Raw genomic sequence first — 14,541 nt, forward strand, 5'->3', positions numbered from 1 at the left:
AGGTATAGAGTAAATATGACAGTTATCGTTCATTGTAATTGTTTGATCGCAACATAATTTCCATGGATTCATTTAACACTTTTGAACAGTGTAAGTACTTTCCGTTTTCAAGTCTGGACAGTGACAACATGATTTTAAAAGTGCTCGTTCTGCTTTCCACCACATGAGGGCATTGGCTGACAGGAAATTTGGGGGATTTTTACACTCGAAGTACTAGAAGAACAAAAATGATATCTGAACTAACACTCGAAAGCACCACTGACAGTGGCTATTTTAAAATGTTCAACTTTTACAGTGTTTTCAACAGTATTTACTCCACTAAAAAAACATAAGCTTCACTGTTAAGGAATGTTTGACTATATTTGGGTTTAGCTAATAAGGGATGTAATGTATGTGCAATCTGTCTGTGTTTGGCAACTCTGCTCGTAACTGCGCTCACACGCAGCGCGCGATCCCTCCCTCTAGGCTGCGCAGATGCGTGAAGCGCGCGCAGTGAGCAGCTGTGATTACACCGTCATGGACACGAGCGCAGCACAGCGGAGTTGAATCGGGACGAGTCGGACGTTGCCAATAACAAAAACAAAGACATTAGCACTAACCCAACTTCCCATCGGAATATAACGGATTTAGACGAAGTAGCGTCAGCTCGTTTGTGCGGTTGGAACATGCCCAACAGACGGACTCCCACAACATGACAGTCTCGCGCTGGAGAAACTCTTGCTCGCGCGCTTCATGAGAAGTCTCGAGGCCACAGAGCCGCCGCGCGCCGCCAGATGTGCTGCTGTTAACGGCTGACACAACATAGCGACACAAACAGCAGCCAGACGATACTCGACCCTTATTTTTTAACGCCTCACGAGTGTAAACGACATGACATCCCGCTGAAGGAGATGTTGTACTCGGTGACTGTCCTGTTTGAGCAGCTGGGCGAACTGTCCGTTTAGCATGTGCGGCTAATCTCAGTGTGTGTTAGCGGCTAATTAGCGCTCGAGCGTAGCGCGAAACACCCGCGACACATCAACGGCTCTGACAGGGCTAGACGCAGACACTTTCACTCTTTGAATCGACTTGTGTTTTTTATTTGACTTTAGCCCAATAAAAGGATATGTTCAAAAGTCTTGCTGACCCTTACATGTGGTAGAGTTTAATTTGTGTGCCGTCAAAGAGAGCGGTTAAAGTTAGGTGGTTGTTCCCGGTACTGGGAGTGCGCGGGGCCGATGCGGAGCAGCGCGCACGGCGGCCGCAGGCATGCAGCACGACGAGGAGATCAGCGCGAGATGGCGAGGCCTGTTCGTACAGGCGCTGCGAAAGGTACTGACCGAACAAACACCAAACTGAGCCCGTTTGTGCGTGATTTCAATGTTTAAATCGTTTTTAGTGAATTCCAAGCGAGAAAAGCGTCGGTGCTTTAGTAAGTTTTAAAGAACAACTCTGCAGAACCGAACGGGATTGAGTTCTCAAAAGTCAAGCCTGTTTTCGTGCACAGCTGTTTTGTGTTGCACTGTTTTGATGCTTCTTAAGGATGCAGCTGTACAAGAGCCGCAGAAAATGTTGTTGTTGTTGTTTAGAATGATAAGGGTGTAAACAATATACAGGTTCATACTTTGCTATACACACTCACTTTGTTTATATTTAACTTTGCCCACCAGACTTGTTTATTACTGTTATGCACAGCATCTAAGTAGAGTTTATAGATCTGTTATGTTTGCATACTCAAATCCTGCTCAAATTCTTGTCATCACAGCAAGATTCATATTTTAAGAGGTCAAATTGTTTGTGCACACCGTCAGGTACACCTGAGAGCAGGTGTTGTGTGTTATGTTTGTGGTGGCGTACCAAAACTGTATCCTGTGGTATTTTATAACCCTTATAAAAAGCTTTGACACGCACTTAAATGATCAGCAACACAGAGCTATTTGCGAATTCCAGCATTCAACATATTCATTATTGTTTGAAACAAAGCAAGATGCATTGATCTTAAATACCATTCTGATCTATTCTTGCAAATCCAGTGCTTCTAGATAAATGTATAGAGAGTCTCTTCAAATCTGGAGATGATACTCTTGTATGTTTTTCACTCTAGATTTACACTCTCTCTCTCATCTCTCGTTTTCTCTGCCTACTCTCCCATTCTCCACATCAATACTTCTCTGTCTGCTACTATCATCCCCCCATCCCTGGAGAAGACAGAGGGGTAGAGTGTGTGTTTGTATCTGTGTGTGTGTGTTATGGGCTCCCAGTAGAGCAGCTCTCAGTGCCTAATGGAGGACGGCATGTAACCAGACACTAGAGCAGAGAGCAGAACCCATCTCTCATCTGTATATTTGTGTGTGTGTATGTGTATGCATTTGCTTGTGTTCTTGGTCTGTATTTTGCAGTTTGACATTAGAAGTGAATTAAACCTGTGGTTTAACCTAACCTTTAACCTCACACCCTTCACCTGTCAAAGCACACATGCACTTGTTCTCGACTGCTACCTTTTGCATCTCTTTCTTTTTCCTCCTCTCACTTTCTTTCTTTCACTAACTGGTTTAGCCACAGTACCTAAACGGACCACATTCCTATTTAAAGACACAGCCTATTAAGGTGGGGTGGGGGATTTATTGGGAAGGAGAGTTTTTGAATTTGTCCACCAAACTGAATGCTGAAGGCGTGTTTGTACGTATCAGCGTGCGTGTGTCTGATGATGTCATGCTGTCTTTGTTTAGTTAATTGTCGTGTGTGTGTATGCTGTATATGTGTGAGAGGGAAATACAAGACTTCTTTACTGTACAGATTGAGAAGGAATATCTGATGTAGTCAAATGCTTTTGTGGTAGCCAGTTTATTTGAAGTTCCTTTAATATTACTGTTCCTTCTTTTCTTTTATGTACAGGTGCAGATACAAGTGCATCCACACCTGTCGGCTAAGGAAGATGCACTTCAGCACATTGAGGCTCTCATTTTACAGCTCCTGAACAAGTTGTGTGTTACACAGCCCAGAACTATAGCTGATGTTGAGGTACATGCACTCATTGGGTCTGGGCAGCATACATAGCCACAGAAAAAGTTAAAGACCATTCACATTTCTTATTTAAACAGTGGCCATTCAAGTCCAGTGTCTGTTGAATAAAAAAAATCTAAACTCAGGATTGACATGAAGTCAACAGCACTGACAGCATGACAAGAAACATCAAAAATGGGATAAAAACGAAGGTTATCACATTAAAAAACGTCTTATAACTTTTTCTAAATACATGTACAAAAATTACTGTTTTGCTGATTAAAAGTGATTATGAACTTTGCTATATTTTCGGTCTACAAATTACAGAGCATCTTTTCTGTTATTCTGACCTTTTTCTCCAGTTTTCATTTTCGAAAAATACATACAAATAGAAACAATATTTTCATATTGAATGATTGGTAGCAGATCACAGAATGAACAAAATGTTAATTTTGCACAAATGCTTATAGATTGAAATTGAAAATAATCTTAAAATGGTCTCTTAATTTTTTATCTGTGGCTGTATATATAAAAAATTTTCAAACACGTGTACACAATCCAGCTGTATAATTTCACTCGTACACCTTTGACACTTGAATGGTTGGTGTGCTTGCAGGAGCGTGTCCAGAAGACGTTCCCAAATCCTATCGATAAATGGGCCATGTCAGACGCTCAGGCTGCAATAGAGAAACGCAAACGAAGGAACCCGCTACTGCTGCCAGTTGATAAAATACATCCTCTACTGAAGGTGTGAAATACTTAAACACTAAATATACAACTTCTCATTATCCTTTCAAAACTCACACATCAGGTAATGTGTGTTTAGGAGGTTCTGGGATATAAGATCGACTACCATGTGTGTCTGTACATTGTTGCTGTGTTGGAGTACATATCAGCCGACATTCTTAAACTGGCTGGAAACTACGTGAGCAACATTCGACATTATGAGATCAGCCAGCAAGACATCACAGTCTCCATGTGTGCTGACAAGGTCAGAAATTTGTGTGTGTGCATCCAGGTGTGTGTATCCGGATCTGTGTTTATAAAGTTACTTATTCTTTAAGGATGTTAGGGAGGTTAGTTCACTAACAAATGACTATAGATTTTGGGTGGTCTAGCACATCTTCAAAGCAGCTTTAGACATTGGATAATTTGGACATCCATTATGCCCAACAGTCCTTTAGACAGGTTGTTTATGATGAAAACAATTATTTTACAAATTCAATTTGTGATGTAATTTGCACAATTTGTTACATTTACATTTTGTCATTTTGCAGACGCTTTTATCCAAAGCGACTTACAAAGAGTTAGGGAGCAACAAGCGATATGTCATACAGGAGCCATAATACATTAGGTGCCAATACAAAGTTTTGTTGGTTATATGAAATGTCAACCATTTCTGTATGTGCTTTCAGGTGTTAATGGATATGTTTGATCAGGAAGATGAGATGGGACTGGTTTCTCAAAGTATAGAGGAGGTGTCTTCCTCTGGTGAGCTCACATATGATGATCTGGTGCGTCTAGAGATCGCTGAGGAACGCCAGTATCTACGGGAACTTGATCTAATCATCAAAGTGTTCCGTCAAGCCTTTCTGTCCAATAACAAACTGTTCTCGGCTCAGGTATGTTCCCCAGACTTATCAGGTTCAGTACATATGTTGTCTGTGTAAAGTGGAATTCACACCAGTAACATGTTCTAGTGACAAAGTGATGTGGGTCGTTTATTTTCAGATTTTGGGCATCTCAAGTTTATATGAGTGAGGCAAAGTTGCAGTCCAGCAGATATCAATAGGAAGGCAAACATGTGATGTGGTACTTACCGACGTGCTCAAATTTGTTGGTACCCTTACTGCTCATTGAAATAATGCTTCATTCCTCCTGAAGAGTGATGGAATTAAAAGCTATTGTATCGTGTATACTTGCATGCCTTTGGTATGTCATAGAATAAACCAAAGAAGCTGTGGAAAGAGCTGAATTATTGCTTATTCTTCAAAGATATTCTAAAATGGCCTGGACACATTTGTTGGTACCCCTCTGAAAAGATAATAAATAAGTCGATTTTTGTGATTTTTCTAACTAATTAGTTTCTTTTATTAGTATCACACATGTATCCAATCTTGTGCACAATGAAATCTCTAGACAATTAAGACATTCTGGAGCGAAACGTACTGCCCAGTGTCAGAAAGCTCTGTCTCAGTCGCAGGTCATGTGTCCTCCAACAGAATAATTACCCAAAACACACAGCTAAAATCACCCAAGAATGGATCAGATCAAAACATTGGACCATTCTGAAGTGGCCTTCTATGAGTTTTGCTGAAACTTGCAGTCTGGAGAATGCACCCATCAAACCTGAGATGCACCCATCAAACCTGTGCCTCTAAAGGTTGTGCTACAAAATATTAGGTTAGGGGTCCCATCATTTTTGTCCATGACATTTACATTTGTTTTATTATTTACAATATTATGTTGAATAAAAAATCAAAAGCAAAGTCTGAATTCTATTAAATATTAAATAAACATTGGTGAATGCCAATTACTTTTGTCACTTTCAAGTTATTTCTGAGAAAATTTTGCATTCTTCGTTTTTTGTGGAGGTGAACCAACAAATTTGAGCACGTCTGTAGGTACATAATTGAACGTTTTGTATCACACAAAACAATAATTCACATCATTCAACTCTCATGGCTGTGTGCATATTAGATATTTTGGAAGACCCTGGCACTGTCATTGTAAGTTTGAATTCCCTGATTTTCTAAAGGCAAAGATATTCTCAGTTTGACTTAATCAGGAACTCGCTTCCAAACCCATATGAGGAAGAAACACGGCACTCAGTATCACTTTAGTATTTTTTAATCCACCACTCTCTGAGTTTATGGTCTAACCCCATTAAACTGGATTCTTCAACTGAACATTTGACCTTGACTTCCTGAGGCATTTATTTTAGCTTTTGGAGTTCTGTGTGTCCTGCATTGTCTTTGAATGTGCTGATAAGTTGTGTTAGTTTCTGGTACCTCTGATGTCATCCATGTCTCAGCAGTTTATAATTCGTCTTTAAATCCAATTGATTAACATGTCTTCTAAACCTAAACGCTTGCCAGATTAATGATTAATGTGTATGTTTGCTGAGAATGCTTGTGACCAGACTGACCACTGCTTAAGACTCTGAGCTTTGAATGTTGAGGCAAATCAATCACTGCTGCCAACAGTATCACAGTGTCTCCTCTCATCAGACTTGGCTCAACTTGGACACTTTCATTATTAGTACTGATAGCTAATGCAAGCTTCACTGGTTTCTGATTTTGGGTTGCTTGCCGTTTTTGAAAATATTTTTTTGTCAGACCAGTGCAGATATTGTGACATTGGGCTGTCTAGTTGCCTTCCAAATTTGAGAAATGTTTAAGTGTTATATATGGGAAGTCACAGAAACTTACTATTTCAGTCTCAGCTTTAAACAGCCTACATGCATATTCGAAATGACATTTCTTCTAAAAGAGAATATTCAGATATTCAGGAAAACGTTTGTTTGTGTCAAATAATTTAGTTTCAATGCATTCTCTTCATTACCATTACATTCTTTTTCTACTATAGGACGTAGAGCTGGTGTTCAGTAATATTCTGGAGGTTCATGAGCTTACTGTGAAACTTTTGGGTCTCATCGAGGATGCTGTTGAAATGACAGCTGATGGAAGTCCGCACCCTCTTGTGGGAAGCTGCTTTGAAAATCTTGCTGAGGTATAGATACACAGACACTTCTGTTCTGATACTTGAGTAAAGTATGAGACGGATCATCCACAACTTCTCCACAGACCTCTGTGAAGGTTTACAGCTTAGTGATGTTACAAATGTGTTGCGTATTTTGTGTTCAGGAGCAGGCTTTTGATCCCTACGAGACGCTGTCTCAGGATATCCTCTCTAAAGAATTCTGTCAACATTTCACCACTCTGATGACCCGCCCCACTGTTGCTCTACACTTCCAGGTTAGCACCAAACATGAACATCTGATCAGTTCACAAGTGACGAGTGTTTTTGAATTGTTACATATTATATAACATATCTGTTGGAAATGTAAAATTCAATTCACCACAATACGAAAAACAATGTCGTAATTTGATCTAAGTTTTTATTTATTTCTGCACGCATGAAGTTATATTTTCTTTCTCCTGTGGTTTGTGTGTTTCAGTCGATCACAGAAGGTTTTAAGGAGGCTGTGCAGTATGTACTTCCTCAGTTGATGATGATTCCAGTTTACCACTGCATGCACTACTTCGAACTGTTACAGGTGAACTATGGACACACTCAGAGCCAATCAGTAAACTTCAGGCATTTAATCTGGTTTGTTATTTATGTGTTGGTTGTTTTTTGTAGCAATTGCAGGAGTGCAGCGAGGATCAGGATGACAGAGAGTGTTTGAAACAGGCTCAGACTGCATTACTCAACCTACAGAGCAGCATCGAACGCATATATGCTAAACACCAACCAAGGCGCAAACAAGGGTAAGGCACTCAATCACATTGTAATTTTCCTGTAGCTGAACTGGTGGAGGTTGACAATTACAATGCCGAGGTCATGGGTTTGAATTTCAGGGAACACATGAACTGATACAATGTATACCTTTAATTTCACAAACTTTCAACCACTGTGGTAGGTTGCCACTTTTCGAATTCCAGCTGAATGCATGCATGTATGTAAAACTCACACTGTTTTCATTCCTAGGGAACCTCTGTATCGGTTACACAGCCGTGCGTCTCGCAGTAAGCAGGCAGCTATAAAACGTATGAATGACATCCAGAAAAGTATTGATGGCTGGGAGGGCAAAGACATTGGTCAGTGCTGCAGCCAGTTCATCCTGGAGGGGGCACTCCTACGGGCTGGTGCCAAGCACGAACGCCACAATTTTCTGTTTGATGGCCTCATGATCAGCTGCAAAGCCAACCAGAGCTCCCGGTTGCCGGGGGCTGGCAGTGGGGCAGAGTTTCGTCTAAAGGAGAAGTTTGTGTTACGCAAGTATCGCATCATAGATCGTGAAGATTCGTCTGAGTTTCGGCACGCGTTTGAGCTGGTAGTGCACGAGGACTGCGGCGTAGTGTTCTGTGCTCGTTCGGCAGACGAGAAGAACGCATGGATGGCTGCGCTGGTGACTTTGAAGTACCGGCCAACTCTGGACCGCATGCTGGACACCGTCCTGCACCGAGAGGAACAGGAACAGCCACTGAGGCTCCCATCACCGGACATCTACCGCTTTGCCATCGAGGACTCTGAGGAGAACATTGTGTTTGAGGAGGGAGCCCAGCGCAAAACAGGAATCCCCATTATTAAAGGCGGGACAGTTGTCAAGCTCATTGAGAGACTGACATACCACATGTATGCAGGTACATACATTTTCAAACGTGCTAGAGAACTGCCTAAAATCTGAAAACAGAATGGAATCTGTCTGTATCACAGCATGTCAAGTCTTTTGTTTCTATGTTATGGTTAAGCACAATAAAATATGAACGTCCATCATTCGGGTGAAAAGTCTAAGAAAATGTGATAAATGGGGTAGCTTTAATTGTTCTGTTATTCCAATTGATGTGTATTTAGAATATCTATGATTTGTTTTATTTATTTGTGTTCTAGTATGTCTTTCTAAGTGCTCTTAATCTTTTTTTCATACAGACCCAAATTTTGTGCGTACTTTTCTGACTACATACCGCTCCTTCTGTAAACCACAAGACCTGCTCACACTACTGATTGAAAGGTAAACCTGACACACATATGCACATACACACACTTGTTTTTATGCTTTACACACATTTATGAATGTCACAACCATTTTTAAAAGGGGGCATTCATCTCGTTTTAGCATATTGTTCACATGTACTATTTAAACACCAGAGTTTCTTAAACTTTCTATCTCTTGGTCGGAGCGTTATCCTTGTGGCCAAGCGCTTTGACATGTGCCACGTTTGTGAATCCCGACTCATGGCAATTTCCTGATCCCGCCCCCTTTTATCTCTCACTTAGCTTCCTGTCCTCTCTCCCACTGGACTATTGATAGGACAAAAAATGGGGTCACTTGCTATGCTTATGTTTCTTTTTAATATGATTATGTATGTAAATTTAATTTGGTTCGCCATGATGTTTCAGGATTGAGATTCCAGAGCCCGAACCATCAGAGGCAGACCGGCAAGCACTTTTGAACGGAGAGCAACCAATGCCAGCTGAGCTCCAGAGATTTAGACGAGAATATGTGCAACCTGTCCAACTCAGGTAAAGGACACCCTTTCTCAATCCCAAAGCTCATACGGTAATCACATTTTGGTTTGTGGATATTATAAGATTTACCCTCATATTATTTAATTCCTACTTTGCTCATTTCAGTAAATGTGTTGTTGTAAACTTGTTACTCATGCCATCCACTCCTGCTGCCCATCATCACTTATATTGTCTTTTTACATGTTTGTGTGTATCTGTGTATCACTAGGGTGCTAAATGTGTTCCGTCAATGGGTGGAACATCACTTTTATGATTTTGAGAATGATACTGAACTCCGCCGCAGACTTGAAGCATACCTCACCAGCACCACACAGCTTAGAGGTACATTCACATTGAGATAAACCCTGGACCCAATATCGAACACGTGGCATTCAGTTACATTCACTTCAGGAGACCTGTTCAAATGCATGTTTACAAACGTAAATGATCTTCACCCTGAGATTGATGTGTTGGATAATATTTTTATGGGTGAATGTTTTTCAGGTAAATCCATGCGTAAGTGGGTGGAATCTATCAGTAAGATCATGAGACGGAAGATTCAAACTCAGTCCAATGGCATCAGTCACAACATCACCTTTGAGAGCCCGCCACCTCCTATTGAATGGCACATCAGCCGTCCTGGGCAGACTGAAAGCTTTGAACTAATGACCCTTCATCCCATTGAAATCGCCAGGCAGTTAACACTTTTAGAATCTGATCTGTACAGGTAAGACACAGCCAATCAGAACTAAAGACTTAAGAGTAAGAAACAAAGAGTGTTACATATTCTGCATATGTGTGTGTAGAGCCGTTCGTCCATCTGAACTGGTAGGAAGCGTTTGGACAAAAGAAGATAAAGAGAAGAATTCTCCCAACCTACTGAGGATGATAAGACACACCACCAACCTTACTCTGTGGTTTGAGAAGTGAGTAAATAGTCCTAACCCAACAGCATCATGGGAAATAAATACAATATCTTGTATTGTTTTAATGTTATTTTTTAATAAATTCTCTGTCTCTCAGGTGTATAGTGGAGGCCGAAAACTTTGAGGAGAGGGTTGCTGTGCTTTCTCGTACTATTGAGATTCTGCAGGTATTTCAAGAGCTCAACAACTTCAATGGAGTTTTGGAGATTGTAAGCGCCATCAACTCATCAACTGTGTATCGCCTGGACCACACATTCGAGGTGACCTGCTAAGCTAGATTTATTACACACGCACAGTCTCAATGCAAGAGAAATTAGTAATAAGTATTGCTTTTGTGTGTTTGTTGTATACAGCTTGTGCCTCAGAGGAACAGGAAGATTCTTGATGAGGCTGTTGAGCTCAGTAAGGATCATTTTAAAAAATACCTCGCCAAGCTCAAATCCATCAACCCACCTTGTGTACCTTTCTTTGGTAAGTAATACTCCGGCATGTATGCAAACAAACTTCTCTGAGACCCCTGAAACCAATCACATGTAAAAAAGAAAATATGTTTTGTGATTGTGTCTTCTGAAGGTGTTTGTTTGTTCTGTGTATTCAGGTATCTACCTAACTAACATTCTGAAAACTGAGGAAGGAAATCCAGATTTTCTAAAGCGTGATGGTAAAGAGTTGATCAACTTCAGCAAAAGACGCAAAGTAGCAGAAATCACTGGCGAAATCCAGCAGTACCAGAACCAACCTTACTGCCTCAAAGTAGAACACGAAATAAAGGTTCATATGTTTATTTCGCTCTCTTTCTTTTTTCTTTAACTCTCTTTTATGGAAGCATTAAGAGTTTGTCTTTTTGGTCTTGCAGAAATATTTTGAGATTTTGAATCCAATGGGAAACATGAGCGAAAAAGAGTTCACGGACTACTTGTTCAACAAATCTCAAGAGATCGAACCACGGAACTGCAAACAGCCACCAAGATTTGTGAGTTTTCAATAAAATCACTATAGAGGGTATGGATGCCGGAGCGCGTCCACTTGGGTGATAAAACACTCAGCAAAATGACTGCTTACCATATCTGGAAACTTAATTCCTTGCGACCTTTCAGTGTCCAGGAACACCTGATTCCTTTATAAGTCGTAGTGAAGTTGCAAAGATCACCGTTGAGTCCGGCTGCTAGTAAATTCAGCAAATAATTGCGTGTTTTAGTCCTATGTGTCCTGTTTAGTCTTGTGTGTTTTCCTATTCTCCTCGGCCATTTTTCTGGGTGTTTTGCCACCCAGGGAAGCGTGTCCCATGTTCACGTGGGAAAGTGACATCGATGCATACCCTCAATACAGTAGTCCAAAAGACTACATTGACAATCTGGAATTCATAATCTTATTAAGCCAGAAAATTGTAGTTATGTTTAAATATTTAAGATTACGTGCTATTTCTAGAGGACTAATCAAATAAACAATTATGTGACATTGACCATTTTAACTGATTTGCATAAGAAAGCTTTTCTTGCATTCATTAAAGTATATGTTTTTATAGAACATTCTCAAGTCCTTTATATGAAAGATCACAACGTTACATATAAGATTGTATAAATGTTTTGAAATGTAGCTCTAAACATTGCATTTTTGCATACAATCGAACCTTTCATCATACATACAGTATGCAATTTGTTGACTTGATTTAATAAAAGCACACACAAGTATAGTCTTTGATTGATGTGTTTAATATCTTTGTGTGTTATCTTCTAAAGCCCAGAAAGACAACCTATAATCTCAAGTCTCCCGGCGTTCGGCCAGTGCGGCAGACAGCTGGAGGAGGAGGAACACTTAAGGGTCACCCAGTGCCGTTAGAAAGAGAACCCCCCCACAAAATTACTTTCCGAAGCATTGCAGAGACCGAACCCGAGACCCCCGCGTCTCTCCCCACATCTCCTAACACGCCAACCCCTCCACAGTCTGCCAGCTGTGATCTTAACTCTGTGTTCATGGAGCAGGAGATCTATTGTAAGAGAGCTTTGGCTAAAGTAAGAGAGCTATGATTGCCCTAGTATTTGCTGATATTTTGTTTTTGTGTTTCCTTGCAGGCAGCAATTCCATATTTGCCCCAGTTCTACTGCCCCAGTCCAGTGAGTGTTCAGTGTACATTTAATTAAAAGAATTGATCTGTGTTGTGGCAGAAACTGTATGAATGGATATTTTGCTTTTTTCAGAGTACCATTCTGTGTCATGTGGTAGTTTACATCAGTTGATGAGTGATGAGACAACAAAACCCCCTCCGCTGCCACCCCGCAGGAAAGACACGTCTTCGGAAACCAAGGTAACGCACACAACCACACACTGACATCAAACTCCTTGCTTTCTCATGTTGTGCCTTCACATCTATTTAGTTTTGCAATCTGTCTTGTTCCAGTTGAGTTCCAGACCCGAAAGTCCTCCTGCCATTCCTCCACGACTGCCGCCTCCTCCTCGTTTGCAGCCACGAGTTCCGGTGTTAAACGGTCCTTCAGACGGACCTCTCCCGAGCCCACCTCCCCCTCCTCCTCGAGATCCAATGCCCGACACGCCTCCGCCTGTTCCGCAGCGGCCGCCCGAGATCTTCATCAACTACCCCGTGAATCTGCAGCCATCTCCAGTGAGCCGTTTTCATTGGGACTTCAACAGCGCCCCTAGCGCTCCCAACACACCGCCTGGCACGCCCTCTCCCCGTGCTCCGCCCCCCGGCACGCCCTCTCCACGTGTGCCGCGACGCCCCTGCACTCCCAGCATCAGTCAACCCATCCTTTGCCATCTACCCCCGCCCACTCCAGCCCCTCCCATACCACCTCGGCACAACTCCACCCCCACGCTGCCAAAACTGCCACCCAAGACTTATAAGAGAGAACTCTCTCAAACAACACACACACTTTCACAGCCATCCATAAACACTCTCTCGCTAGTGGACAACAGGGACAACAACGCATAATGGGGAGGTGTGTGTGTATGTGTGTTTTTAACCATGTTTAACCTGGATTCAGACAATCTGATGATAGTAGAAACCTGAAGACGGTCAGCGCTCACATGAAATGTGATTATCATTCATTTTTCACTTCCTTTTTAGAAAACCAGTCGTCATGGTCCGCATTCAGAGCTACAATAGGTCATGTGTCTGGTGTGGGCAGATGGAAATGCCGCTCTAAGGCCTTTCACACCATCAGACTCTGCTGTGGATGTTTATTTGGTTGCAGGTTAAGGGTCTTGGCTTCCCATGTGACCACGTCAACCAGGGTTCAACCCGAACGCCCACAGCACACCTCTCTTCAGTTGCCTTTAACTCACAGTCGTGACCTTAACGTGACCTTGAGATTGTACCCTTCAGGTGAATTCTGACATTTGGTGAGCGCTTCGTCCTCGCACTATTTAAAGCCAATATGATGTCTTAACCCAGACCCTCAAAGGCGACCTCAACTCACAGTTTCATCAGAAGCCCTGCCCATCCGCGGATACTTATTATGACCTATGATTTTAGCTACAGACTTTTAATGTGCCTTCAAATTAGTACTGAACAAAACGACTAAACATCTTTCTGTACGTGTCTGAAAACCATTTGTCTTGTCCACGCTTAGAACAAATGTCTGCGTAACACCTCTATTCACGGTGCATGTGTGTGCGTGTGCACGAGCTCCAAGTATTCTGTACAAAGTGACATATCTGCCCTGGGTTTATACTGTCACTTCCCATCTGGTCGCCATGGCCGACAGTTGCTGACGTATCTACTGACAATCTCAGATTGAGACCTACCAGATTCACACTGTTGTGTTTGGTGTGGACCAGTGTAGAGTTTGCGTGTCTTTGAGTGTTTGGGGCCTTTTTGCACTTTAGGGCAGTACTGTTACAGAAAAGAGGACTGAAACTCACAATCCTGTGACCTTATGACCCTGTCCTGCTGTCCCCCATTTGGGGTTCGTCGGAACGACCATAAGACTGCGTCCCAACTCGAAGCTTAAAGCTCCCGGCAGAATGTTCTGTTGTAATCATGCTTCTCGCTCTCATTCAGGTCCTCTCCAGCTACCAAACCAGGTCTACACAGGAAGGGCTTCGTCATTAGTGCAATTCCTATAGAGGTGACCACGGAAAACCGTCTTTGTGGCAATCAGGCAGTGTTTTGTAGTGATGTCACATACTGTACGTGTATTCTCCCACCCGGCCATTCCCACTGAGGCTGTTCACAGCGGTTAACTGGTCAATTGGTTGAAGTGTTAGTAATTCTCAAAAAACTCACTCTGTGTGTTTGTGTGCGTGTGTCTGTCTGTGTGCGTGTGTGTGTGTGTGCGTGTGTGTGTGCGCGCGCATTCAAAGCCTGTAACTGCTTTTGTACCATGTTCTCCATGAGACTCATTAATAAACACACAGTCTTATTTTCTACTGAACATTT

The 14,541-nt window shown here is 42.0% G+C and overlaps 1 protein-coding gene across 2 annotated transcripts; it reads left to right on the top strand.

Moving 5' to 3' along the window:
- Nucleotides 1-441: 441 nt before the first annotated feature.
- Nucleotides 442-14,536, top strand: sos2 (son of sevenless homolog 2 (Drosophila)). 2 transcript variants are annotated; one of them, XM_056761552.1, is made up of 24 exons: nt 442-1,311; nt 2,875-3,000; nt 3,599-3,730; nt 3,809-3,973; nt 4,398-4,604; nt 6,571-6,714; nt 6,849-6,959; nt 7,163-7,261; nt 7,348-7,475; nt 7,696-8,351; nt 8,638-8,719; nt 9,109-9,231; nt 9,446-9,558; nt 9,721-9,943; nt 10,023-10,142; nt 10,240-10,402; nt 10,496-10,613; nt 10,741-10,913; nt 10,999-11,115; nt 11,882-12,134; nt 12,215-12,256; nt 12,341-12,447; nt 12,541-13,099; nt 13,228-14,536. In XM_056761552.1, the coding sequence occupies exons 1-23, from the start codon at nt 1,249-1,251 to the stop codon at nt 13,090-13,092; spliced, it is 4,017 nt and encodes a 1,338-aa protein (XP_056617530.1). In that variant the 5' UTR covers nt 442-1,248; the 3' UTR covers nt 13,093-13,099; nt 13,228-14,536. The 2 variants fall into 2 exon arrangements, with proteins under 2 accessions (XP_056617530.1, XP_056617529.1); XM_056761551.1 differs by having other exon boundaries at nt 12,541-14,536.
- Nucleotides 14,537-14,541: the final 5 nt, after the last annotated feature.

The sequence above is a fragment of the Triplophysa dalaica genome, chromosome 11, assembly GCF_015846415.1.
Source record: "Triplophysa dalaica isolate WHDGS20190420 chromosome 11, ASM1584641v1, whole genome shotgun sequence".
NCBI classification, from domain to species: domain Eukaryota; kingdom Metazoa; phylum Chordata; class Actinopteri; order Cypriniformes; family Nemacheilidae; genus Triplophysa; species Triplophysa dalaica.

Coding starts and splice junctions, on each gene's coding strand:
- sos2 (XM_056761551.1), top strand. CDS start 1,249: ATGCAGCACGACGAGGAGATCAGCGCGAGATGGCGAGGCCTGTTCGTA. Junction 3,731..3,808: donor AAATACATCCTCTACTGAAG/GTGTGAAATACT, acceptor ATGTGTGTTTAG/GAGGTTCTGGGATATAAGAT. Junction 12,135..12,214: donor CATGGAGCAGGAGATCTATT/GTAAGAGAGCTT, acceptor GTTTCCTTGCAG/GCAGCAATTCCATATTTGCC.